The sequence below is a fragment of the Camelus dromedarius genome, chromosome X (assembly GCF_036321535.1).
Source record: "Camelus dromedarius isolate mCamDro1 chromosome X, mCamDro1.pat, whole genome shotgun sequence".
NCBI classification, from domain to species: Eukaryota; Metazoa; Chordata; class Mammalia; order Artiodactyla; family Camelidae; genus Camelus; species Camelus dromedarius.
The window spans coordinates 105,130,178-105,156,212 of NC_087472.1; the positions used below are offsets into that span (position 1 = coordinate 105,130,178).

Sequence of the window (26,035 nt, forward strand, 5' to 3'; positions counted from 1 at the left end):
TTTGAATATCTGCCTCCTTTGAAGGAAGCAGCTGAGGGTCTTGAAGGGCCAAAGTGGCTGGTCTCTGTTTTCAAAGACACCGTGAGCAGGGGAAAGGAAAGGGCTGTTTGTAGCTTTCTGTCGTGCCAGGAATTTGACAATCACCATCTGGGGAAGCTACACGGCAGGGCTGAACCTGATATAGGATGTAACAGACACCCCAGATGTGCTGGTCTGTTCTCAGTACTGCAGTCGAAGGGCCCTCACGACGCTGGCCAGGCTTTGGAAAGAAAAGCATCAGGGATCTGAAGCCAAAGAGATCCTGGTCACTCCCTGAGTCCTGGTTCCGCCGCTAACCACCTCTGTTCCTTCACAATGTCTGTCTGTATATCCGCAAATGAAGATAAAATGTTCTCTCAGATCTTTTCCAGCTCTGACACTTTCTGATGCCACAATTCCTCTAGAAAGTTGTGAGAGGTTCCAGTCCATGAAGTGACTGAACCCACGTGGTTTTCCTTGGATACTTCCACAAGGTAAGTGCTCTCCTTGCTAATGAGCAACAGGTTTTCTCGATGAGCATTGGATCTGGGAATACAAACTCTCCAGCTGTGGAAGCTGGAAGACACTTGGTTTTCCTTTACTCTTCTTGGAAACAACCAGGGAAAATGATGGAAGGCTGTTTATGAGTAACTCCCTTCTGGTTAATGTTGTGGAAGATCTGATCGTTATTTTAAAAATAAAGAGAAGTCCTTATTTCAGGAAAAGACGATCATTCCGACTAGGGCATTTCTCAAATAATTTCTGTTCGCAAACAGACTGAACGGTACCAAAGAGAATTGGCAAAGGGAGGATCTCACTTGTGACTCAAGAATTAATTTAACGAGGAGTCAATACAGGTACAGGGAATATTTCACTTTTTAATTTCCTCTCTGGTATATTTCCTCAAAGTGACCAAAAAATAAACGACCATTTAAGGTGAGCACGTATGGTTTTCCCCCAGAAATTCCTAATGTATATTTTCATTTTAGTTTAACATAGTCATCCTAAAAAATGACAGAAGCATTGAGCTAGGCTTCTGTGGTGATTTAAAATGCACAGTGCTATCCAACAGAATCATCTGCAATGATGCAAATGTTGAGAATCTGCACTGTCCAAGACAGTCGTCCCTCACCCCTTGAAATGTAGCGAGTGTGTCCAAAGAACCGACTTTTTATTTAGTTTTAATTAGTGCACATTTACATTTAGATAGCCACACGTGGCGAGGGACTGCCGGATTGGATGGCGTTGGTCTGCAACCCTCATAGGTCATCGCTACTTGAACATGCTTCTCATTCATATTTTTGGAAGCACATACTCTGGTCAGACTGACTAGGTTCAGATCCTTGTTTCCCCCTTTGCTAGCTGTGTGACACTGGCTGACAGACTTAACCTTTCTGAGACTCTTAACAGTACCCATTGCACCTGGAAAGGGGGTGGGATGGGTGCATGAGCCTAGCTCATTCCTGTTTGTTTCTACATCTTGACCCCATGAAAGGTCAGCTGATGTCACAGAGAACTGGGTACCTAGGAGCTCAGGTTATCATCCTGTTAGAGCAGGCAGATAGCTAGATATGAGCAGAGAAAGGGGGACACAGACCAAATGGCAGGAATTGGGCAGAAAGGAGGGGCACAGGCCAAATGCAGAAAACCACACATCATGTAAGCAGCAGGGGTCCCTGGGCAGGGAAAGAAAAGCAGGAACCTTTGGGCTGATAAGGGATCATGCTTTGTGGGGTGACAAGTGGCCTGGAGAAGAACAAAGAAAGGTGGGAAAAGGCAGGAATCTCCAGTGTCCGAATGTAACCTTTTGCTCATCATGCCCTCATTTCAATAAAATCAGCCTTGCAGATCAGAAGTACCCATCATGCACCGATGCCATGAGACTTTGGATCCAGACTAAATAAGGACACAATTCCCTCCTCCCTTTGGGAAGGTGGAGTTGGGATGATAATCAGGGAATACGACCCCAACCCTCCCCTCCCCAGTGAATATTCCGCCTGTTCATTTTTACCCCCTATGTAGCTGACTTGCCAAAGAAACTCAGGGCAGCAGCTCGCCTGAGCCTGCCCGCTCTCCCCTTGACAGTGTACCATCTCTCAGTTAATAAAGCCTCACTTTACTTTCTTAACCTCTGCGTCTTGTCTCTGAATTCTTTCTGGGATGGGACAAGAACCTGGACACTGGCTACATCTCCTGACAACAATCCCAGAAGTTCTGTGACTGCTTCTTTTTTCATCTCTGCCCCCTGGCACTACGGTTGATCCCTTCAAAGGGAGGTAGCAAGAAGGAGCCTCAGCTCCTGGAGCCAAGCGGCTGGAGTAGCAGCTGTCCTCCAAGGGCGGCGCGGGCAGCCCACCGCCAGAAGTAGCGCAAGGCACTGGACCCTGTGAAGCTGGGGCTGGCTTCTCAGTCCTCGCTCCCAGGGTCTTGCGCCTTCTACCTCTGGAGTGTGCCCAGCTTGGGTTAGGATAACAAGGCGTTACCGACAGAAGGCCTGCACTCTTGTGCACTCCTCAATTACAGTATCTCATTTCATCCTCAAGGCATGATTTTCATCCCCCCACCTTGTGCCACACACATTCAAATGCAGATTTCTGCTCCCACCCCAGATTGCGGTTTGCACTTTTTATCAGCACCTCAGTGGAGCCTACATTTTTTATTCACTCTGCAGATCATGCTTTGAGACACATGACCAAAATTTCCCTCATTCTGAAAAGAACTCCAGAGTGGAGTTACCTAGAACCAGAGGTTCTCAACCAGGGGTGACTGTCCTCTAGCCGACATGTGGCAACGTCTGGAAACATTCCTGGTTGTCACAACTTGGGAGGAAGTTGCTCCAGGCATCTGGTGGGTAGAGACCAGGGACACTGCTGAACATTCTAGAGGGCACAGGTCAGCCCCTCCTCCCTCCACAAGGAATCACCCGGCCCAAGCTGTCAACAGTTCTGGGGTGAGAAACCTTGCCTTAACTAAAGCGAAGCCGGGACCTCCAGAATCCCTGAGAAAGGAAACCACAGCCTAAAATGTAAACTGAAAAAAAACGACAAATTTCATTCCTGACTCGGTTTCAAGCAGCCCAGGTTCCAATGATATAGAGAAATTTAAGGCAACGATTCACACCTTGATCAGATCCTGTGTGCCTTTTTTATAGCATTATTTTATAACCGTTCCTTTTCTGTCCTGAAATGAAATTCACAGATAATAAACCTGACTATATAAATAATTTTAAAATGTCAATAGAATGTTATGATTGTAATACATCAGGGAGAAATAAAAAGACAGTCTACAGTAAAGTAAGATGCTTTTTGATTTGTAGAAAGCTGCACTAGTCCTCAGCTGCCTGTGCCTATGGGTAGGGTCACCGAGAACGCAGTGGCTCTACACGCCCGGAGATACAGGTACGCACTATTTCATTTTATTTTTTTCTCTCTTCACCAAGTCTTTTTTTTTTTTAAGCTTTCTTTGGGGGGGGGGGATATTTATTTATTTTTTTTATTTAAAATTTTTATTTAAAAAATTTTAATTTATTTTTAAATTTTTTTAATGGAGGGACTGGGGATTGAACCCAGGACCTCGTGCATGCTGAGCACGTGCTCTACTGCTGAGCTACACCCTCCCCACCCCAACTAAGGTGTGCACTATTGAGGACGGGTGGTGTCGTGATTTTCCTGAACAGCAAACAGCTTGTGCTAAACTTCCATCTAGAAGAAAACACCATCTTCTGACTTACACAGTAATGTACTTCCCGAAAAGCTCGATGTTCATGAAAATTGTGTGAAAACCACTTTCTGTTTCTTTGTAAAATGACGTGATGTCTTTCCTCAGATGATCCTGCGCGGGTTTTCATACTCATGAATAGCAGATCATCCTGGGCTTCGTGAGCAACGGATAAAATCCCCAGCTGTGGCTCATCACCGTCTAAGGCAACTTTCCCTTTCCCGCTACTCGTGGGAAAACCAAAAACACCCAACAAAGTATCCTAAATTCCCCTTAGGGTTGTACCCTCTCTGCAAAACCACTGATTTAAGGGATTTTAGAGAGTCATTTTAATTATAAACCATTTTGCCTTATGTGCTGATTTTCATCCTTAACCCCACCTCTGATCCCTACCTTTCCTCCCCTAGTGATGAAACCCCATGTATACGGAAAGTTGAATAGAGTTTATGCCTTAAAAAAAATGACCAAAATGTACCCTCAATGCTGATCATCTCTGCCACAAAAGATATGGATGGTGAATCTTGTCAACATCCCAGTCTGTTGGAGGGGCGATCCCTGAAAGTGTTCCTTTTTTCTCTAGGTACTAAATCTGTCTAATGCTTCTGGCACAGACTGTCGTTTCACAGACAGAAAACCACGCTGGAAAATATAATGCTGGTAGCTGCTCTGCAGAACTGACGACCCTGGCCCTGATGCCAACTTTTAAGTAGTTTGAATGTTTCTCAATTTATTCCCAATGGTTCAAATTATGGTAACCTTCCTGTTTGGATTACTGCCTGCACCCTCATCCTCACTGCACACATCCTTCGGGACTGCAAATAGTGGCTCCACACCCTGCCTTCCCGGGGGGCCGGGAGCGGCACAGGGATCTCTGCCATAAGCCTGTGTCCTGGTTGCCCAGAGACGGAAACACTTGTGAGCCGGAGGCTTACAGCTCTTGCAGAGGAAGGGGGAGCTGGCTTCCCCAGGTGCCATTTTCCCTTCTCCCTTGTACTTTGGCAACTCATATTTATCAATATCTTTCCATTTTGCAGGCAGAATAACGTCTGGCTGCTTTGGTATGCTGATAGATGTTTATAACATTTACCCACAGCCACGGTGTGGATACCCCCAAGCTGTCTGGTATCAAACCACCAAGTAGGCATCACTGAACGTGGAGTCGGGGAGGGAGACACAGCAGCACGCCACTGGGTGGTATTCCCACTATTCAGACATAATAGACATAAGTAACATCAAGAAGATACGTTCTTGTAATAACTTACAGTGAAAAAGAATATATATATATATAAATCACTATTCTGTGCACCAGAAACCAACACAACATTGTAAGTCAGCTATACTTCAATTAAAAAAATCATAGCTAACAGTAACATTTTGAAATGATTTTAGGTTTACAGAAAAGTTGCAAAGATAGTACAGAGCATTCCCACATACTTTGCTTAGCTTCCTCTAATGTTCACGTCTTCTACAGTTAAAGTACCAGAGTACATTTATCAAACCCAAGATGTTAACAGTGGTACCGACACATACCCTTTTGTGAGAAGGAGGTGATGGGATGTACCTCGCACAGAGAGAACTGTGCGCGTTGCCGAGTCGATGCACACATCTACACCATACCCTGTAATGAGGCATCATGACCCACTCTGCTGAGCTTTATTTCCCTTGGGGGGGGGGGGAGTTTGGTCAGAATCTGACTATGCCTGTAGGATTCTGTTGCTGTGATTAATTTCATCGGTACCGAGTCTGTCAGGACAAAAAGGAAGTTTAAAAACCTTTGAGAATGGGCAGCCATCCAAAGGTTGGAGGCAGGAAAATACAATGGACAGATCTGAGTTTTTAAAAGATTATTCTGGAAGCTATGGAAAAAGTACACTGAAGCAAAGAGGCCAGCTAGAAGAATCAATTGTAACAGTCCAGGCAGTATTTAATGAAGGTCGGAATTAAGGCAATTGCAGTGGGGATGGAGAAACAAAGATGGTTGCAAGAGATGGCAAGGAAGCAGAATCTACAAGACTCAGTGACTGACAGAGTTTGGCTTCTGCCTCGGATACTGAAGAGGGAATAGGTGTCAAGTTCAACTTCTGCCGAGTTGTTTGAAGCATGAACGGATCAAATTCATCCCCAGAAACACCTTTTCCCCACATCTTGGACTACAGGATCACTTTGTTGGTTGAATTTCATACATGAAAGTTCCTTATCTTTCCCTCTGTAACGTCATTTACAGAGCAGAGAACAGACAGAGGTCAACACGCTTCTTTAAAAGCCCCATTTCTCTCCCTCTCTACTCCCATTGAACCTGAGAATGAAAAAGAATTAAGAAGAGGGTAGGAAGGGTAGGCTACATGCCTTCCTCCTGCCCTGTCCGTACAGGACACGGGCAGCGCTGAGCAGTGCTCGCAGCCCTCATGGAATTCCACGGTGCACGCCGTCTGTGAGGCGCCTCCACGTTGCCCTGAACTTGCTTGGACCGTTTAGCTGCTCGCTGGGTGTAACCTGACACATGACGTCATCGTCAGCCGTCTGGGTGAATCAGCTCCAGCTGTTGGTCCCTCTGCTCTGTGTGGGGGTTCAAGCCTCCGCATCTGCTCCTGGGGCCTCCCTACTTCTCTCTGCTGGAGCCTCCGGCCACGACAGATGGCTCTTTCATGGCTCTTTCTCAGTATTACAGATCGTTTTTCTCTGATCAGTGTCTCAGCCCCAGTGTGTGCCGAACATTTTAAACTGCTCCCATCACTTGCATTGCCTGAGGCATTTAGAGACATTAATTTATATTAGATACGCCTGCATATGTATGTGCATGTATACAATGACCAGAAGCCACATGCATATATAACTTCATTGCTTTTAACTTTCACACGTAACAACCCAGGTTCATCAAGAATATTTCTGCAATACTCTTGAACTTGGGTTGGATTCTCTACAATGGCTGCGGGTTAAAAAAAAAAAAAATGACAGGGCCTCAGACATGTTGACGACCATCTCCAAAACCCTTCTCCACCACACTTAAGAGTACCTGGAAACCACAGAAATTAAAATTTACTAGCCCCAAGGGGCTATTCTATATCCTGCTGCTCTGGTCATGTAGCTTCATTTTTGGCTCAGAGAACCTTGTCTGTAATTACAACACTCAAGTTCAAACAATGTGGGGATTTTCAGCAGTGGCTGACAAAGACTATCAGGACACAGACTGCCTGGCAGCTGTAGCCCCACGCCGCGGACCGTTCTCACCAGCGAACCGTGGGCTTCTGAACAATGTCTTTTACCAGACTTGCTTTCACAGGCATCTTCACGGGCGAAAGAGCAGGGTTTACACAAATGCTTCACTTTGTTGAGGGGGTATTTCAAAGCGATCGTAGTTTTCATTTATTATTTTATGTCTCATTATTAGCACTGGTTTTTTTTTCCAGTGATGATGGTAGTGGTTCCATCTACATCTAAAATGGTCTATTTTAAATTAGGAGTTTGGGATTAGCCGATACAAACTAGTATATATAAAAGAGAAACAATAAGGTTCTACTGTATAGCACAGGGAACTACATTCAATATCTTATAATAACCTATAATGGAAAAGAATCTATATAGGTATAACTGAATCACTATGCTGTACTCCTCAAACTGACACAACATTGTAAATCAACTCTACTTCAATAAAAAATAAAAAATAAATAATAAAATAGTCTATTTGCTCTCCCTTAGGAGTCTATGCTTCATGTGGTTGATAAAATGTTACCTCTATCGCAGTGGTTCTCAACCAGGGGTGAGTGCGCACTGACTCCCCTAGGCGTCGAGTGGGCGGAGGCCCGGGCTGCTGCTCAGCATCCCGCAGCGCACAGCCAGCCTCCCCTCCGCCAGCAGCAAAGACCTGCCTGGCCCAAACGGCCACGGCGCCCAGGCTGAGAAGCCCGGCTCCGCTGGATTACACATTACTCACAGCCCTGCCGTGTTGAAGAGTGAATCTGATGAAGCCCTGCTCCTTGAAAAGCAGCATCTGAGAGTGTAGAGTCCCAGGTGTCAGGCCACCCTTCTTACACAATGTTTTGAGCAGGGTGAAGGCTCACCCCAGAAACCAAAAATTGTACCTTGATCTTGGCTAAATTCTGGGCGCCAGCAAGCATTTAGGGGCTGGCATTAGGTAATGGAATTTTCTGTTCCACCAGACGAATTCTATTTAATTTTGGTGGGTGTCTTATTCCTCTTCAGTGCTTTTCTCAAGACTAAGGATTTTCTTAGCCTATAGTCCCCTGGTACAGCTTAATCACACCCCCTAAGAAGCAAACAGAATTGGTATTATAAAGAATAATTAATAAACAAAAACCTCAATTGCATAGAGTCAGGAGGCCAGAAGGGGGAGCTCCCACGCTCTGAGATGACAGCAGAGCCCAACAGGAAGAAGAAAGGTTCTTCCTCCCCGGCAAGGACTCGGCCATGAAACACCACGGATTCTGTTTACTACAGCCGTTTTCCCTTCTATAAAAGTGTTCTTCTTCCCCTGCACGTGGCTTGCCGAAGTTGCAGCTCCTGAACTGCAATTCTCTATGGATCCCAGATAAACCCATCTTCCCTGGAGAACTATCTGGCAGTCTATTTCAGGTCAGCACTCCGCAGAAAGCAAATGCAACATCTTTTAAGATTGATTTCTCTCGTTTCAAAAAATCATAGTGGTACCACCTGGGCTTGGCAGGTACTGGGGACCTTGTGATGGGTCTGCCCTCTTTTTGGACTAAGCCAGGAAACTTCTGCAAAGCCAATCTCACCCACAAAGTTCCATCTTCTTTAATCTGCAGAGCCAATGTTCAAGGGAGGGTTTTTTGTTTTAAGCTCTCATTTTTGTTGAAAAAAAAAATCAGCCAATCCTCTCTTAAAAACTAAAAGAACAATAACCTAAAAATCCACCCGTTGAGATCAGCGTTTCCAGATTGCAGCATGATAGGAGAATGGCATTTCAGTTTTTGTCCCTCATTCCCAAATGTCATGCTGCTCCTAGTGGTGGAATATAACGGGCCAGGCCCTCCTTGGTGGACATGTGATGCTTTGCAAGCAAATGTTCAAGAAAGGAACCAGGTGATCTTTGTCTCTGGTCAGTTTCTAGCTCTCAGTAAGAAACAGACTGTTAAAGATGCTAATATTTTTAGGTGGGATGATGGTATTATGGTTATGTTTTTTTAAAAATGATCTTTATTTTTTAGAGATATATGCTTACCTATGGATTAAAACAACATGATGTTCAGAAAATGCTCCGAAAGAGTTCAGGGGAAAGGGCGTGGAAGAAATAAAGTTGGCCATGAGTTAATAATTGTTTTAAACTGGTGAGGAATACATGAAGGTATACGTAAGCTCATGGAAATGGTCCAGTGGATTTGGAGCAAGTGATGATCAAGAAGAGAGAAGAAATAGCCTAAGAAGCAAACATTCAAGGACGTGATATGACACGAGGTGGATTTAGAATCTCTCATCTCTATAAACTCAGTCTGAATCTGGAGCATACAGAAGACATCACCCTCCACCCTGGTCATTTTGCCAGATGTGGAGACATTTAGAAGATGAGGAAAGATGTTTCTAGGCCACATTAATTTATACTTTGGCTAGATTTTGCTCCTGGTGCACTTCTTAACATATTTGGGAGCCACACTGGACATATTTTGCTCCTTTAAATGTCAAGTGTTATTTTCTAAAATCTTAACCTTATAAGGCTGGTATCTGGGCCAATATGGTCAAAGATTTGATAACAACATTTTGATTGATGTCACCTTCTTACTCCCCCTCAAAATGATAAGTTGCACAGAACTGTCATGTTTCTTCCTCCTTGGGTCATGGGTGGGTGAAGCTTTCAAGCTGCTATCACTTTTTTCCCAAAGAATTTCACTCATTCAAACTCTTAACTCATCTACAGTATTATGTAGCAACCAAATAAATAGTCTCCTCAAGAAAGCATCCTCTCCTTGGCTGTTCCAGAAAACCCTGCTGACTCATTTGCGGTTGGACTTCAAGAATTTTTCAGGCACGTGATGCCAAAGGAATCACACTTTCTGTGAGCCGTTCCCCTGCCTCCCTGCTCCCACCCAACACGGGAAACTCACAAGCAGCTTTGCTTTGGGTTTTCCATTTCCTGGCAAGTGAGGGGGTTTAGCATGGCTTTGGGAACCACTTCTAAAGAATATATTCTACAAGTTAAAGACTCCCTTGTTAGGTTTGGTCCCCCCCCCCCCCGGAATTCCTTTAAATGTGTATCAGACCACCTTTTATGCTCAGGTCCTGGGCACACAAGGACAGGATTGTGGCCATATTGGTCGCCCCTTCCTCACTGGGTGTTTCTTTTGGAGACTCTGTCTGGATGATCTGACTCACCAGCAAACGGTGGCTACTCAGCTGGATAAAAGCATGACTGGAGATAAGAGTCCCAGCATCCAACAATAATAGATCCAACAGTGGTAGCAACAGCACAAAGACAGTCCAAGCTACACATACACCCAAAGAATCCAAATAATAACAGTACAATGGACCCCAGTCTGCAGGAGAGCCCTTCTGCTGAAACCTTGCTTAAGTTGAAATCGGAATGCAAATACGCCCAAGTGAATTCAATGGAAGCAACAGCTTCTTTCTATTATTGATTCTAGATCTGATGGTTTTAAGTGATATGAGGCCAGGTATTTAAACCTGGTCTCGTTTGTGCTTACATTTTCACACTTGATTACCTAATTTATTAAAATCTACCCCTGTGGGTGTGGCCTACATGTGTGTACAAGCGGTTACTCATTAAAATCACGCCCAGTAGAGTAAATCAAAGTCAGCCTTCAGTTTACTGCCAATGGCATCTCCCTGTTTCCTTGCTGGGAAATTCCAGCCCTCGGAAGACATGCCGTTCAGTGGTGGAGATGTACTTAGAGCTCCTGGAGGTAGAGCTAGGAATCCAACCAACCAACTCTACCAACTGACAGAGGACACATGGCGTTCCCAGAAAGAGCCCAGGGGACAGGGTAGCCTGAGGTCTCGTCTGAAATCTATTTTTATCTGAGTGAAATCACTTCAGTTCTCTGGGCCTCAGTTTCTTCATCTGTAAAATGAGGGTTTAGATTGCTTAGTCTTTTTTTTTTTTAACTTTTTTTAAAAAACAATTTTAAAAGTTACTTTCCACTTACAGTTATTACAAAATATTGGCTCTATTCCCCGTGTTGTACATACATCCTTGAGCCTCTCTTACACCCAAGAGTTGGTGCCTCCCCAACCCCATCCCCATATGCCCCCCTCCTCACTAGTAACCCCTGGTTTGTTCTCCACATCTGTGAGTCTGCTTCTTTTTTGTTATTGGAACGCTTAGTCTATCATTCCTCGGAGTTTTTGCATTCTGATGGTATAATTACTGAGGACTGTTTACTAGGTGTAGTCCCTGGGAAATGTAAACATTTCTGAGACATAACACCCACCTTCAGAATGCTTCAAATCTCATTGGAAAAAGAGTTTTCAACTAAAAAAAAAAAAGAGTTGTTATATGCCGTGTCGTGCAGTGGTGACAGGCAGATTGCAAACGCTCAGATTTGAAGGGGCCTTCGTTTTCCTTGCTGTTTGGCAGGACGTGTGTACAGAGGAACGTAATGAGGACTTGTCCCAAGTGTTGACTTTAATTGAAATTGATTCATTCCTAGCACTGGGGTTGAAGACAAACACAAGAGTCAGGGGCTTCATAATCTAAATGCTCCCCAAGGGGATATGACTATGTGTGGCTAGTAATGCAATACAATATGGTCCAGAACCCAGGGGGCCTTATAAGCTGTGAGGGCCATTGGTTAAATTGAATTGTGTAGATCAGGGAAGGCCTCCCAAAGAGGGGACAATTGAGGTAGGCCTGAACTTGTGGCCATTTCAATGAAAATCAATATTATAACAATCTAATGGTTCCCATACACGGCTGCGTGGCGCTCAGTAGTCTATAGTTTAAAAAAAAAAGATTCCAATGTTCAGCCAGATTTAAGAGCCAATGCATTATTAGTCATATCTCCATGGAAGCACTGTGTTCAAATTAGGAACCTGTAGTTCAAAAGAGATACGGAGAACTTGGAGAGAGTCCAGAGAAGAGCAAGCAAAGCCATTAAAAGTTCAGAGGGTGGAATTCTAGAAAAAATGGCAAATGAAATAAAGAAGACTGAGGGCGAAATGGGACTTCAAATATGCAAGCTGCTATTCTATGGGTGGGCACTGACAGTCGTTCTCTGGGTGCATCTGGAATGAGAGGAGTGAGAGTGAGCAAAAATGGAAGCCGCTGGGATTTATAACAGATATGCAGGCAAAGTCCCGACAAGGACAGCGAGATGCTGGGAAGTGAAGAGTGGAGGTTACAGTATCTATGTGGATTTTTTTAAAGGTATAATTTTCACTTGTTTTAAAAGACAGGAGACAAGGCAAAATATTATTGTTTCATATATACTTGGATTACTTGGGGCTGACCCTTTATCTACATCTACCAAGGCACCACAAACAAGGAGACATTTGCAAAACTTAGATTCACGCGTGCCTGGTGACTGTCGACACTTGGCATGTGCTTGGAGGATGGAGAATACATAGGGAGGGATCTTTTTTTTGTCCCTATAAGTGCCAGAGGACAGAAAAAATTGCACCGAGTTTTTAAAAATTCTCAGACTCTTTAGTAATTGGCCATGATGGAGGTCCATGGCCAACGGTCCACAAAGTGGAGACAGCCTGGAACCAGATCACAGAATGCTAGGTCTGGAAGGGAGCTAGTCTAGTGCATCTCCAAGTGTGGCTGAGAAACAGAATGGGGATGTCATGCTGTGGTTATATAAGTTTATATAATCCTGAGTTAAAAAGTTAAACAGATTCACTTATTGCAGGGATCCCAGAGGCTTGATTCTTCTAGAAGGGTGTAGTAACAAGCAGATGCATTGGTGTGTCTCATCAGATCATTTCTCCACGAGACACATTTTGAGACAAAGGGAATGATCTGGACCAGCTCCTTCCTCTCTATTTTAACAAGAGCATCTGACGTTCAGAGAGGTAAAGAGATGTCATATACAGGCAGTAATAGGTTGAGGCACAGAAATAAGTCTCCCAGCTTTTCTGAGAGTGTCATTTTCAGGACCCCACTCTGTGATCGCTATACACCCACGTTAGTCAAATAGTTATTAGGTCCAGTGTACCTTTGAGACAACCCAATGTGTACAGTTGGTATACACCCAGTGGAGAAATGTTGATAGCCCAAAGGCCAAAGGGATGAGCTGCTAAGCTCACACTGCCATGAGGACGTGTGTGATACTGACCAACGAAAAAGTTGTGCTTGGAACTGATCTTGTGTATGGGAGAAATATTTGCCACCCCAAATATGTCTCTTTGGGGGAGGGGCTTCAAGATGGCAGAATAGAAGGACACAGAGCTCACTCCTATAAATATATCAAAAATACATCTACACATAGAAGCATTTTCACAGAATACAAAGATGTGTCTCTTTGGCATGAGGATTAATTTATGCTGATGATTTTTAAGAAACAGAAGACTCGGGAAGTTTTCTTTTTTCCTCCCCCTTCACTGCCTAAAGAATTTAGTTAAAGGGTCTATTCCTAGAATAGAGTGGTCACCAGAAATATCTCCAAAGAATATGGGCTAGGTAGAATACAGGCTCTAGAGATCAGAGTCCACTCAGTGTCCCATTGTCTCTGCAGGACCCAGCAAACATACGTTTACCAAACATGGACTTTTCCATCTCCATGTGAATTGCCTTCCTCCCCTTTAAAACCCCCAGCTCCTACCCCCAGCATCCTCTTCTGTCTTTAGCTTTAGATGGTTTTTAAGGTGAGGGCTTTGGCCATTTCGGCGAGTAACTCAGTTTTCCTGGGTCTCTCCCGTGTACACATGTTATTAAATTGTTGTTTGATTTTTCTCCTGTTCATCTGTTTCATGTCAACTTAATTCTCAGACCAGCCAGAAGAACCGAGAGGGGTAGAAAAGTTCGTCCTCCCTGACACTCGTAACCACTCTACTTATAGACAGTCTCAGGTCAGCCTTTTAACATGCCCTGCATTATACTGCAACACAAAGTGCCGTGCAAATTTTTTTATAGAGACTTCCTTTATGAATGCCATTCTAGGATTTGGATGCATGGTTTGCATGTATATACACATCTACTCCAAGTGTGGGGTAGAGGGTAGAAAAAGAGAATGCTTTTCAGATGGCTGTTGCGAGCAAAGTAAATGGCTCGATGATGTCATTCAGTAGGTTGTTGCTGATAAAGTGATTCTTTATGACACTGAGATATACACATAGAGATCCGTGTCACTTACCCCCAAGAATAGAAAGTATGAATCTATGTATCTGAGCAGCAGCCGTAGATCATTATTTAAGTATAAATTCCCTGTTATAATCTGCATTTTGAACCATTTGGTACAAAATGGAATTAATTTACTTTTGGACAAAAGATACAGAGTAGTAAAAAGAACTGGAACCAAAGAAGTGCTGGGTGTGTTTTTTAAACCTGCGGAAGTGTTTTAGAGGCTTCGTGCCGCAGTTTTCCAGAGCCCGTCCTAGCGGTGCCTGCGGGAAGAAGCTGACTCCCGCTGTCTGCGGCTCGGGCCGCAGCGGCAGCATGTTCGGCTGCTATATTTTAGCCGATTTTATGCTGCAATGAATAGGCTATTTGAAGGGAAGGGAGGACGGGTAGTTCCTGTTGGAATAAAAGGATCATAAATCCATTCATGACAAACTGTGAACACAGTTAGGCAATGCAGTGAAGGCAATTTTTATTTGGTAATTACTGTCTTTGTTCAGAAGCTTTGCCAATGCTAACTGATTGAAAAGCTCCCAGAACAAAATAGTAAAAGGATACAGCTCCCTCATTAGCCTGAACTGCATTTGAATGATTCCTGCCTTTTATGACATTCTGGTTTTCTTTCTAAACAAAGAGTTAACATGCTTTTTAATTTGTGTATTTAAAGTCAAGGGGGATGGGAGAGGATCACGATCTCCTTCCTAGCTTCCTAACCTTGACTGAAGGGGGCCTTCGGAATGAGACCAACAGACCTTGCCATTCGAAGGCTTTGCATTTATGGCTGATTCCTGAAAGGGCAAGAGTCAGCAAGTCAGTCAAATGGCTGGAGACTCTCCTGAAGCCGGGAGGAATGAGGGAGCGCACGGAAACACCTCCCCACTGAACGCGAGGACACACAACACCCAGGTGAGCGCAGTCTTCTTTGGGGCGTCCTGAATCTCTACTATCATATCATCGTCAACACAGACATATTTGGCTTTTGCAAGCCACTGCCTTAGTCCTTCTGGATTCAATGTTGAGAGAGAGAGAGAAAGGGAGAAACAAACTAGGATTGACTACACTGCTCACTCAAGACAACCATGCGAGGTTGTAGATGAAATAAAGTCTTTTCTGTCTTGTTTAAAAATCCATTATTCAATTCAAAGGACATGCATGGAACATGTCATATGTGCCTGTCGTATGTGTCATTTCCGGATTGTCTTTCTAATGTTGCCAATGATCTAATTGTGCCACGTGCTGTTTATTATGTGGTTCTGGTTGGCCTGGAAATATTGGAAGATGAAGATATTAAGCGGAAGGATATTCAGCTAAACTCCTGTTAATTGATGCCTACTTTATGGTAGTTACTGGAGGTGGAAGATGAGTGAGTCACAGTCCCTCCATTAAAAAGGCTGGTAGTTAAACACGATCAGTGGTGCTTGCGTCCAAACATTTATTATTCAAACACTCAGACTGGATAGGGAAGCAAAAGTCAACATAACATTTTAAAAATATGCTAATTGACTACTTAATAAAATTTGTCCCCAGCCAAGGCATGTCCCTGCCTATTGTGTTAATAATGTCTTTGGTAATGTTGACCAAACAAATGCAGAAGGCTACAGATAAGGGTTTATTTGGGGTCTTAAGAACTGAAACTTGGGAGACACAGATTTGGGTAAAACCAAAAGAGAGTTCTGGGTAAGAACAAGAATCAGGAGCTTACAAAGGCAAAAGCCACAAGGATGTACTCTGGCACAAGAGAAGAATTATCTGTCCTTAGGGGACAGGCTGTCACAAGTTGCTTTAGGGTTAAGGGTCCAGTAAGGGTCTTGAGTTTCTGGAAAACTGCACAGATGTTCTGGATGCCTGCGTTCACACAATGAGTGGTCAAAAGGTCAGATTCCATCCAGGCCAAGATGTATGTAAGAAGTTCCACTTCCTCAGTGGCCTCCTGGCTCCATTTTACAGAGCTCTCTTAGCAATACCAACTCCATTTTGATTTTCCTTTCACACTGGTCAGTATTTGAAGATAAAGAGCTTAAATGAAAAGCCATTAAATGCAGCTAACGTTAAATGGTTCCTCCTTTATGTCACTCACTGATGGTAGAAGATAAATAAGGTACATCCTCTCCATTAGAGTTCTTAATCTAGTGAAGGAGCCTGGTAAGTAACTGTGTCATTGAACGTGGGTGGTGTAAAATGTAACAAAGCAATGCAAATAGTTTTGAAGTGAAATCACACAGCTTGCTAAGATGAAGGAGTTCACAAAGCTGATGATGCAGGAGAATGGCTCAAATCATTGGCAAAGAGAAAATAAGAATCTGATTGAGTTAAACTTGGAAGAAGAGAAGATAACAAGGATGCTGTGGAATCCTGTGGGTGTGTACAAATACACTGTCCAGGACGACAGTCATTCAGAGCGGCTGACTTGTGTCCATTTCTCACCCAAAAGCAGCAATCCCATCCTCCTCTCCAAATGAAAGCTAACGGAATACGCCACCTCAAAATATGCCTCTTTGGCATAAAGATTATTTTGAGATAATTATTTATGAGAAAAAGCAGAAACAATAAAAGCTCTAAAAAGAGTAGAATTGACTCTTTTGTAAGGGAAATTCACGTTTATAAGGGAAATCTCCATGTGTGAGGGGAGTTCCTCTATCAGGAAGAGAAACTCCTGTCAGTGGAGACGGCAACCCACCCCCGTTGACTGTGCTTTTCCTGGTCACCCCTCACAACCGGCTCCCTAACCCCCAGTATCTTTCTTTTGTCTTTAGCTGAACAGTATTTAAGGTGGTGACTTGACCATGTTGGGAAGTTTTACTCAGTTTGCCTGGGTCTCCCTCATTATACAGGAGGTATACATGCTATGAAACTTCTGTTTGTTTTTCTCTTGTTGATTGGTCTTTTATTACAGGGGGTGGGAGGTGGTCTCAGCCAAGAACCTAGAAGGACAGAGGGAAAATTATTTTTCCTCCCTTACCACATCAGAATATAGGGTTTGAAAAAAGATTTGATTATTAAGGGCTTTAGAGGGGTCTTTGGGGGAAATTGATGAAACCCTCAAATGTTTTTGTAAAGATGACCTTCTTTGTGACTGTGCCTGCAAGTCAACTGTGAAGAGAGGGCCATGCAAAACCATCATATGGTTTTTCCAGATTACAGCCAAAGAAACATTAACACATCATTGCTGTTCATTTTAAGAATATATGGCAATTATATTGAATTTTTAACATTTGAGAGTGTGTGAAATTATTTTCCTATTTTTTAAAACAATTTTTTTCGGAATGAAATTCTGGTCTAATCTTTTCTTCAATATTTACTGTGACAAATTTGGTTCCTATTTTAGGTGGGTTTTAAATGGCCTTTTTCAGATACAAATTATGCTTGGATAATAAAGACTTTGAATATTTATGAAACAATATGATAAGTACATATGGAGAGATAAGCATAGACAGAAATGGGGAACTAGTTGAAACTGAAGGATCCTCCTTTTGAAATATACCCTAGGTACACACATTTCCTATAGATATTTTATTGCAATATTCTTTTGTGTTAGATGCTCTTGGGGTTCAACCTGTACCATTATGATAATGATGATGATGAATATGATAATGATGATTGGTCTCTGAACTGGAGGTAAACACCCAGCTCATGTTGGCTGTCCAAGACACTGGAAGCCCAGCTTTGCTTCCTGCCTCTGACCTCAGATTTGATCCCTTGCTCCAAGGCTGACAGCTCAATGACTCACATTATCCTAGGTCACCTCCGTGTTTGCCAGATCATTTAGGGTCTTGAGGAATGCAGGTTCCTAAGCCACTCCTCTCTTGTTGGGAGAATTAACAAACCAGGGAAAGAGTGAAGTCTTTGCTGATCATTCTAGAAAGCCTTCTCTAGGGGCAAGCATTTGTATTCATTCCAAGTCCTTTCCTCCACTTGTTAAAAGCCTTGATTCTGGAAATCCGAGATCTAAAAGAGGATTATCTAAGGCTGTTACTTCGGCCACAATGGTGTCTTGGACAATCACTTAAAGTGTTGGGGCTCCGTTCCTCCCAGTGAAGTGGGGATGGATGAATATCGTGGTCATGGATCCCAGTGACCAGGAGCAGAGCAGAGACTCCTTTACACATGTCCTACTATATTTACTTAGAGCTCAGAGTTGGGAAAACTGACGCAGTGATGCTGCACTGCTATTCTGCAAGCTTTTAGCTCTCCCATCTTACTCCTTTTTAACTTTCCTGCTGATGACTCTCTAGATGTTCTATCCCAAACGCTACAACGCCCTTGAAGGTGGATGGTTTGAAGACACCTTCATCCTGTAAGCCACATACTGCTGGATTCCACTGGGACCAAGCATCGTACAGGGTCACATTGCAAAAAAACTAAACTAACATTTTAAAAAGTATGGAAAGCATATATAACTTTACAGAAGTCTGTTAGACTAAGGCAAGTATGACTCAGAGCACACAGCCAAATTTCTACAAATCACCAGAAACATCCACCTCTGCCATGTCACTTGTCATAGGGTGACAGCTCTCCAGCTCCACCCACCACCCCCCGAGAAACCCTTTAAACTCTTACCTGACGCTCCCTGGCTCTTCACTGCCTCACAGCCTTTTCCTACCAGGATTGTTTCTTCCTAAGAACGGCTCCCTCTTCTCCAACAGAAACCCGCCTGGCCTTTCCTTCCTCCTGAGTTCTGTCTTGTGCTCCAGGCGAGGGAAAGGGAACAGCTGTGAAGGCTCATCGACCCCCATTGTACCTTCATACTTATGTCCTCTATCTGTCTCCATCAGAATCCCTGAAGGGAATTCTGCTATCACCTTGAGCAAAAATCCTTCTAAAATGATTGTTCTCATGATCCTGGACGTCCTCCTGAACTTTCTCTCCAAAGCAGTGCTGCAAACATTTTCTGTGAAGGACCAGATAGTAAATATGCTTGGCCTTGGGGGTGATACGGTCTCTGTCGCACCTACTCAACTCAGCCATAGTAGCAGGGAATCAGCCACAAGCAAGAGAAACACAACGGGGGCTCTGTTCCAAAAAAACTTGATTTGCAAAAACAGGCTGGTGGACCCGCTCTGAAAAGTACTTCTCAACTCTAGTCGGACATCACGACCACCTGTGGAGCTTTTAAACTCCCTGGTGCTCAAGCCACGCCCCACATCAATTGAGATTGCTGGGGGTGGGACCCCAGCTTCATGATGTTAATATTGCTCAGGTGGTCCAATGTGCAGCCAAGGTTGAAAACGCCACCTCTAAATATGAAAACGAATATATGTATGTATATGCATGCCTGGGACATTGTGCTGTACACCAAAGTGACACATTGTAATTGACTGTACTTCAATAAAAACAAACAAAAAACGCCGCTCTAAAACCTCTAAAACTTCTCAGGAGCAAGCCAGCTGGAAATGGGTCAGTCCTGTATCCCAGCCTGAGCATAGCGATTCATCTGGTCCTGAGTGGGCTGCAGGTGTGCAAAGTGACCACCGCTCCCCTCCCCCAAAACACTGGCCTCATGATTGCCGGATCCTGTGAGCAGCCCCGATGGCTTATCCAACGTGCCCTAAATATGCGGTCATTTCCCACGTGTGCTTTGACACGGACGGTTGAGGAGGGCTGAGAGTAAAGCAGCCCCAAATGCAAGCACCATGTTAGTTACTGAAATTCCTTGCACAGGGATAAGTGGAGCACTTTGTTTGTTTTTCTGTTTTTTATAAACAAGCTATAATTTCATGATCATGCTTGATAGGTAATATGTCTGAAAGTTTCCATAATAAAAAGAGAAAAAATGTTTTTGAGTTCTTGTTCAAAAATATGGAGCAAAGTGGCTCATACCATTATGATTCGGGGATGATTCACACATACTGCAAGCGAACTAACTTATGCTGCCTTAAAATACTACCATAACATAATACGGAGAAAAATGCAAATGAATTCTAAAAAAATCCCACACATCCACTGGTAGCTACAATTTCCAAATTCAATACATCACTCCCAAGATAAAAGGCAAACATTTTAAAAGGAAGGTGTTAAAAACATACATTTTGCGACGTATCACCTGTAAGTTTAAGAATTAATTCCAAGTTTTCTGCATTCTCAGAATTCCAATTCCCAAGCAATCCTGTGGATCAGTCCCTTTTCCAGATACTTTTCTGTGAGTTCATTATTCATATAGTCAACAAATACTGAGTACCTTTAAGCACTCGGCTCCCTGTGTGTGATACCAAAGACATAAGCCTTGCTTTCCTGGAGAGGATGTTATAGACACGCTAATAGGCCATTAGAGAGAAATGTGTTCTGTTTCTAAGCATGGGCATGTCTACAAACTTTTATTTTAAAGAAAATTTCTAAGAGTTGAGGTCATCACGAAATGTAATCTGTAAAAAGTTTATTTCCCATCTGCTATCACTACCGTTCTCAATTCTCAGTGCTTGGAATGCCACCACTTTAAAACTCTGGTTCAAATGTTATATATCTCATACCAACTGGATAAAGAAATAGCAGAATTGCCATAGAGGAGCTATGGCCACCCCTGATGTTTTGACAAGACGTAAAGGATACTTCACATTTCAAACTTTAAAACCTTATCTATTAAATAGAAATCCAAGAGCATCTTCCTTCTTCCACCTAAAGTCACCAATTTTGCCATAAATAAGTCCTTTGGAAACAGCCACAGTATGCCTTATCCTGTACAGTGGAAAACATCCCTAGGTATTACCTTAATGCCTCTAAATGATTCGCCAAGTCTGACATCCAAAATGTACCTATTGGGTGGTTTCCTTAAAGGCCTTCCCACCAAGCACACCTCCAGCTCAGCATTATGTACCTTCAGGACAAGGTTGTTCCGTGTTCAGATTTCTCAATTATAGTGTGTATGCTGCCATTTTGTTGGGATAATTCTAGCCAATCTAAAATCTACTAAAAAATAAAGTAGACACCAAGATACCAACATCTTTCATGCTTAAAGGCAAATGTATTCAGCCCCCTTCCAAGCGGCACGTAATCAGGTATCCTAAGCGCTGGCTATTCCTCTTCCAAATCAAGTTGGAGACAACTTGTAAGGATCCACTTATCCTCCACAGCGAACCATCTTGCCCCACGTTCCGGGAAGCAGCTTAAGTAGGGAGAAAGGAGCATTGTCGCTGCCCTACAGGTTAGTCAAGTGGGGTGCGGGCTGGGAGGAGAGCTAAGTCTACGGTCTCTTCCGCCGCCATCAAGCTCCCAGTAGGGCCGCATCACCTTGCACTGTGGGGGAGATGAAGGCAAGCGAGAAGGGGAGGAGAGACTGGGTGTCCTACGACGGAGTGAAGGGGCTGCAGGCTGGAAGTGAAGTCATCCTTTTTAGGATGACATTCCCAGCATAAAGCCCCCCAAAAATCCACCAATCACTATAACATTCTTCTTCACAAATGACATCACCTCCTCTGCTTTGTTTTTGACCTCCTTAGGTATCTGGTTGCTCTTACAGTTCTTCAGCTGCTCCTTGGCTTTTTTCATGTCCTCCTCCATTTGCTGCCAGTCGACTTTGATGTACCCGGTATGGTTTGCAAGCTGAAGGAGAATAAACCCACCGCCCACAGCTGTTGGAGCCAACTTTTCAACCTTCTGGAACATGAAACCCGTGCACCATCCAGTGACACCTCCAATTAACAGCTGGGTTGCCACGCTATACCTTTCGGCTGAAGGCCCAAATTCCTGCCCAAGCAGCTGGAGCCACCATGGCTGCTTTTCAGCCGGTCCCGCAAGGCCCCGGGACTGAAAATTTCTCTTGACGTTTCTTTGACTGGCCGCAGCCATTTCGGTGAGCTCGTCTTGGGATGACACCCGCAGGGGCTCGGCGCGGTAGGATGCTGAGCGGGGCGCCGCCGGCGCCGGAGGGTGGCTCCCGGCACGAGGGGCAGGTGTTTCCGTTCCCGCAGCGGCGGCGGCTGCGGCGGCAGAGGGCGGGCGGGGCGCGCAGCGGGCCCTCCCCACCCCGCACGCGCGCAGCCGCGTCACAAGCCCCAGCGGCCGGGTCACAAGCCCCGGGGTCACAAGCCCCAAGGCCCCTGAGCTTTTTTTTTTTTTTTTTTTTTTTTTTTTTTGATAAGGCTAAATGTAACTATTCACTCTCTTCCGAAGCTGAGAAATACCAAGGCATTCAACAGACACTTCTTTGGTTCTACATGCTACATCTAAACATGTGATTTTAACAGGACTCTCTAGTGAGATGAAAAAGAACTTCGTATTTCCTGTGAGGTATCAGAAATTCATTCCTGACTCCACGGCTGTGCTGCTTTTCCCAATCTTTCAGAGCACATCTGAGCTGGCCCCAGTGGAGGGCTGAATTAGACTAATACGTCCCTATTTTAATGAGAACCCAGGTTCAAACAGGCGAAAATGCTGTTTAAGTCATTCTAAGGCCACTTGTCCGTGACCATCTTACTGGAAAAGTACACTTTCTAGAGACAAACCATCCGTGGCTCGGGCCCCATGGTACCTGATTTACCGCTTCCCTGCTGTCATTTACGAGAGCCTTGCAGTCAGCCATCAGCCGGGAGACAGGTCAGCGGCTTTCCCCTTCCTCGGAAGTCTTGAACTGTCGTGTCCTTTCAGTGTCTTCAAAACATTGACCTCACAAGAAGGCACTTCACTCAGATTTCAGAGCAAAAACACTTTATCCAGCATGGGGCTGGGCTCATGAGGCTCAATGAGATAGGTAAATGCCTGGGCACATCCCTTTTTCCCGCTTGGTTTGTGGAGCGCACGTTGGCTCGTGGACTTGAGTCCCTGCAAAGCCCACTCGTTTCCTTACATACGATTCTCGAATAACTCACACCACACGTCCTCCCTACGCCCCACTGGGTTGACTCCAAAAAGGTTATATGAGTTAACTGATGCAGGTTCAAAGACAGCTGAGGATCCTGGGAGGAAAGATGACTTTTGACATCTCAAAAGGTTCTTGGGAAAATTTCTCATGAGGGCAATGACTCAAGGTGGTCTTCTCCAAATTTCTAATTCTTTCCATGGCAGCTCTGGGAGGAGAATAAGAAGAGGGACTTATCTGGACGGTTGGCAGGGCCTCAGAGATATGTTTGCAAAGAAATTAATATTATCTAGAGGAAATATTATTGGTGCACAGAAAAAAAATGTGTAGGGGATCTGATGGAGATTGGGAGGGAACTAAAGCTCCCCCGACTTGTTAGCATTCCACCCCCACCTCTACCCCTGCTTTTGGCACTGCTGTTGAGTCCTCTGAATTCCCAGCTTGAGCAAGCTTGTATAGACCTCGAATCTGGCTGGTCATTTTGCAATGCCTAAATCTGACTTCAGTGAAGAACTGAATCGTTATGAGAGTATGAAAAAAGTAGACAGCAGCGGGTAACAGGTGCCATTAGTATCTTTAATCAGACTTTTCTAGAAGACCCACTTGCTGCTCTTGGCTTAGTCAGGGCCATTTTTTCTACTAACTTGTCTTCACCATAACACATTCCACAACTGCCCTAGGCCTCAGTAATTGGCCCTCTTCAGACTTTCAAATTTATTCCTACAATGAAAACAGCTACTCAACTTAAAGAAGATGTGAAGACTTGGCCTGTGTATCCTCGTTTTCTTCCAAGCTAATCGCTTAGACACCTTCATGAAACCTCCAACTCTCAAAAAATAAATAAATAAATGAATAAATTGAAAATCATTGGCCTCTATCATTTTCTGGCATGTAACATAAGATACGTTGTGTTGTGTTTTACCTATTGATGTTATACATTATAGTAACCAACAGATTAATAGACATTTTGATCTTTGACATACAAATCAGTGGCAAGGATTTACAAAAGAAAATGGAAACTCTTATTGACTGCTCATGGGAGCAGAGTTTCCCAAACTATTCGTGGTGAAGAATCAGGTTCTTTTATTCTTTGTCCTGATAAGAATGTATTATATTACGGATCAGACTCCACATGCAGCCCTAAATACAGCATATTTTCCTCAATATATTTTAAAAACTATAACAATTTTTTACACATATCCCTCATATGTCTCTTAAGAAACTTTTCCTAAAACATTTATTTTCACAATGAAAAGCTTTCAATCTTACTTAACCTATATTCTCTAAATGGATTCTTTCCATAATTCTTTTTGTTTTAGCAGTATTAGTATTTAAAAAATAAGCAGATTTTTAATCCAATAGGTTTGTCAAGTATAAAAATCACATGTTTCACTATCATGATGGAATTTGATGGAAATATCAAATTATGATAATTCTAAATACTTGCTCTCAACTTCTGAACTTATCATAGACCAGTAAGTAACAGTTCATGGACTAGATTCTAAATTTGTGGAGAAAGGACTAGTTGAAAGTATCTCTTAAAATTAAGCAAAATTAAAAAAATACATATGCTTACCTTTTACTTCAACAACTTGCTGGTTCAAGATACAAGGAAACAAGTTGGAAATATGTATTTCTAGGGAAAGGATGATTAGAGAATGGCCATGTGGTAGAGTAGTATATAGCTGTTGAAAAAAAATTTGTATTGGGCTTACATTATTCAAACGTGCATATGTTTGAACAGTACAGAACAAAACTATAGAAATACTTGTATTCATATGTATGTGCATGCATAGACACACCCCTCCCACTGCCTTACTGCAAATGGCTAACAGGGTTTACCTCTCGTGATAGGATTGACGGGAAACTTAGACCTCACATATTTTATTTTATAGCAAGTAAATATTTCTGTTTAGAATCCTTCTCGGTCCGTCATGTGGAACCCAGCTGACACAACTGTTGCAATTTCCACTTATTCCTTAGTATGTCATCAATGACAGACAGTAACATGCAAGGAAAACTCAAGTGTCTGTTCAAGGCTGGAGCAGAAACTCCAGGCTTGTGCGAGGGCAGAAGTGTCTAGACACGTGGCCACATCCAGACAGAAGCAGGTCTAGTCTGTTAGGGTCTCCCTAGAATCCAGCATAAGACAGATTCTTTCTGGCCCTGATCAAGTTCCCTGCTCCGTGCCGGGGAATGCAGAGACCAGACCCAGGGTGTTAGATGTGTTTGCACAGGGTGAGCTAACTTCACAAAGAGCGGACCAGCTGCCTAGAGAATCCACACAAAATATGAATGATGTCATTTAACCAGCACCCACATTATTAGATGAAGAACTAAACTAGGACGCAGGATCCCATTAATTCAGAAAGAAAACAAGCATCTCTCCCCCACTGTATTAGTTAATAAAATTCTAGTACAGATATAGAAACAGATGTAGATTATTATTGAAAGTGAGAAAACAAAAAGTATTATTTGGAGGTGATATAATTGCCTATTGAGAAATTCCAAGATAATTAAAAAGTGGTTATCTTTATGGATGTTTAGTAAAAAGATAAGTGTGCAAAAGTAACCAGCTTTCCTGTCCTCCCAGAAGTAACAAACTGAAAGATACATGAGGTATTGGAGAAACAACACTCTACCACAAAATAGCCAGATATACCATGTTAAACAGCCACGTAAAAAATGAATGCATGCGGAATGTTACAAAATTCACTGAGAGAGTTCAAAGAAAATATGAATAAATGACTATAGCCCATGTAATGGGATGAAAAGACTGAATAGTATAGAAGTATGTTTTTTCCAAATTAGCATTATTGATTTAGCACAACTCCAAGAGTAATTAATTATGCTGCATAGCTAGGTATTAAAGCATAATATAAATTTTAAAAATTATTATCAGTAGATCCTGGTTCAACACTACCCTTAGAAAGAGAGACATTATTTTATCGTTCTATTTTGTGTGAAACGGGAACAACATGACACTAGCATGCAAATGGATATAGTCATCAATGGAAACAAAGCGATGGTACAGAAAGAATCCTAATATATATGAGAAGATAATATATAATAAAGGAAGCATCACAAACCAATAGTCAAGAGATTATTCATCAGAGTTAAAAATAACTAGCTGGGGGAAAAGTGTCATATTTAGAGTTTATATCATACAAAGAACAAAATGCAAATGGTTTTAAGAATTGCAAAATATAGAGGGGAGGGAGATAGCTCAGTGGTAGAGCACA

The 26,035-nt window shown here is 43.1% G+C and overlaps 1 protein-coding gene across 1 annotated transcript; it reads right to left on the reverse strand.

Annotated features, from left to right (window-relative positions):
* Positions 1 to 21,328: 21,328 nt before the first annotated feature.
* LOC116151042 (FUN14 domain-containing protein 2-like) lies at positions 21,329 to 21,799 on the reverse strand. Its single transcript, XM_064482991.1, has one exon. The coding sequence runs from the start codon at positions 21,782 to 21,784 to the stop codon at positions 21,329 to 21,331; it is 456 nt and encodes a 151-aa protein (XP_064339061.1). The 5' UTR covers positions 21,785 to 21,799.
* Positions 21,800 to 26,035: the final 4,236 nt, after the last annotated feature.

Excerpts from the sequence above, each read along its gene's own strand:
- LOC116151042 (XM_064482991.1), bottom strand. The coding sequence starts at position 21,784 with ATGGCTGCGGCCAGTCAAAGAAACGTCAAGAGAAATTTTCAGTCCCGG.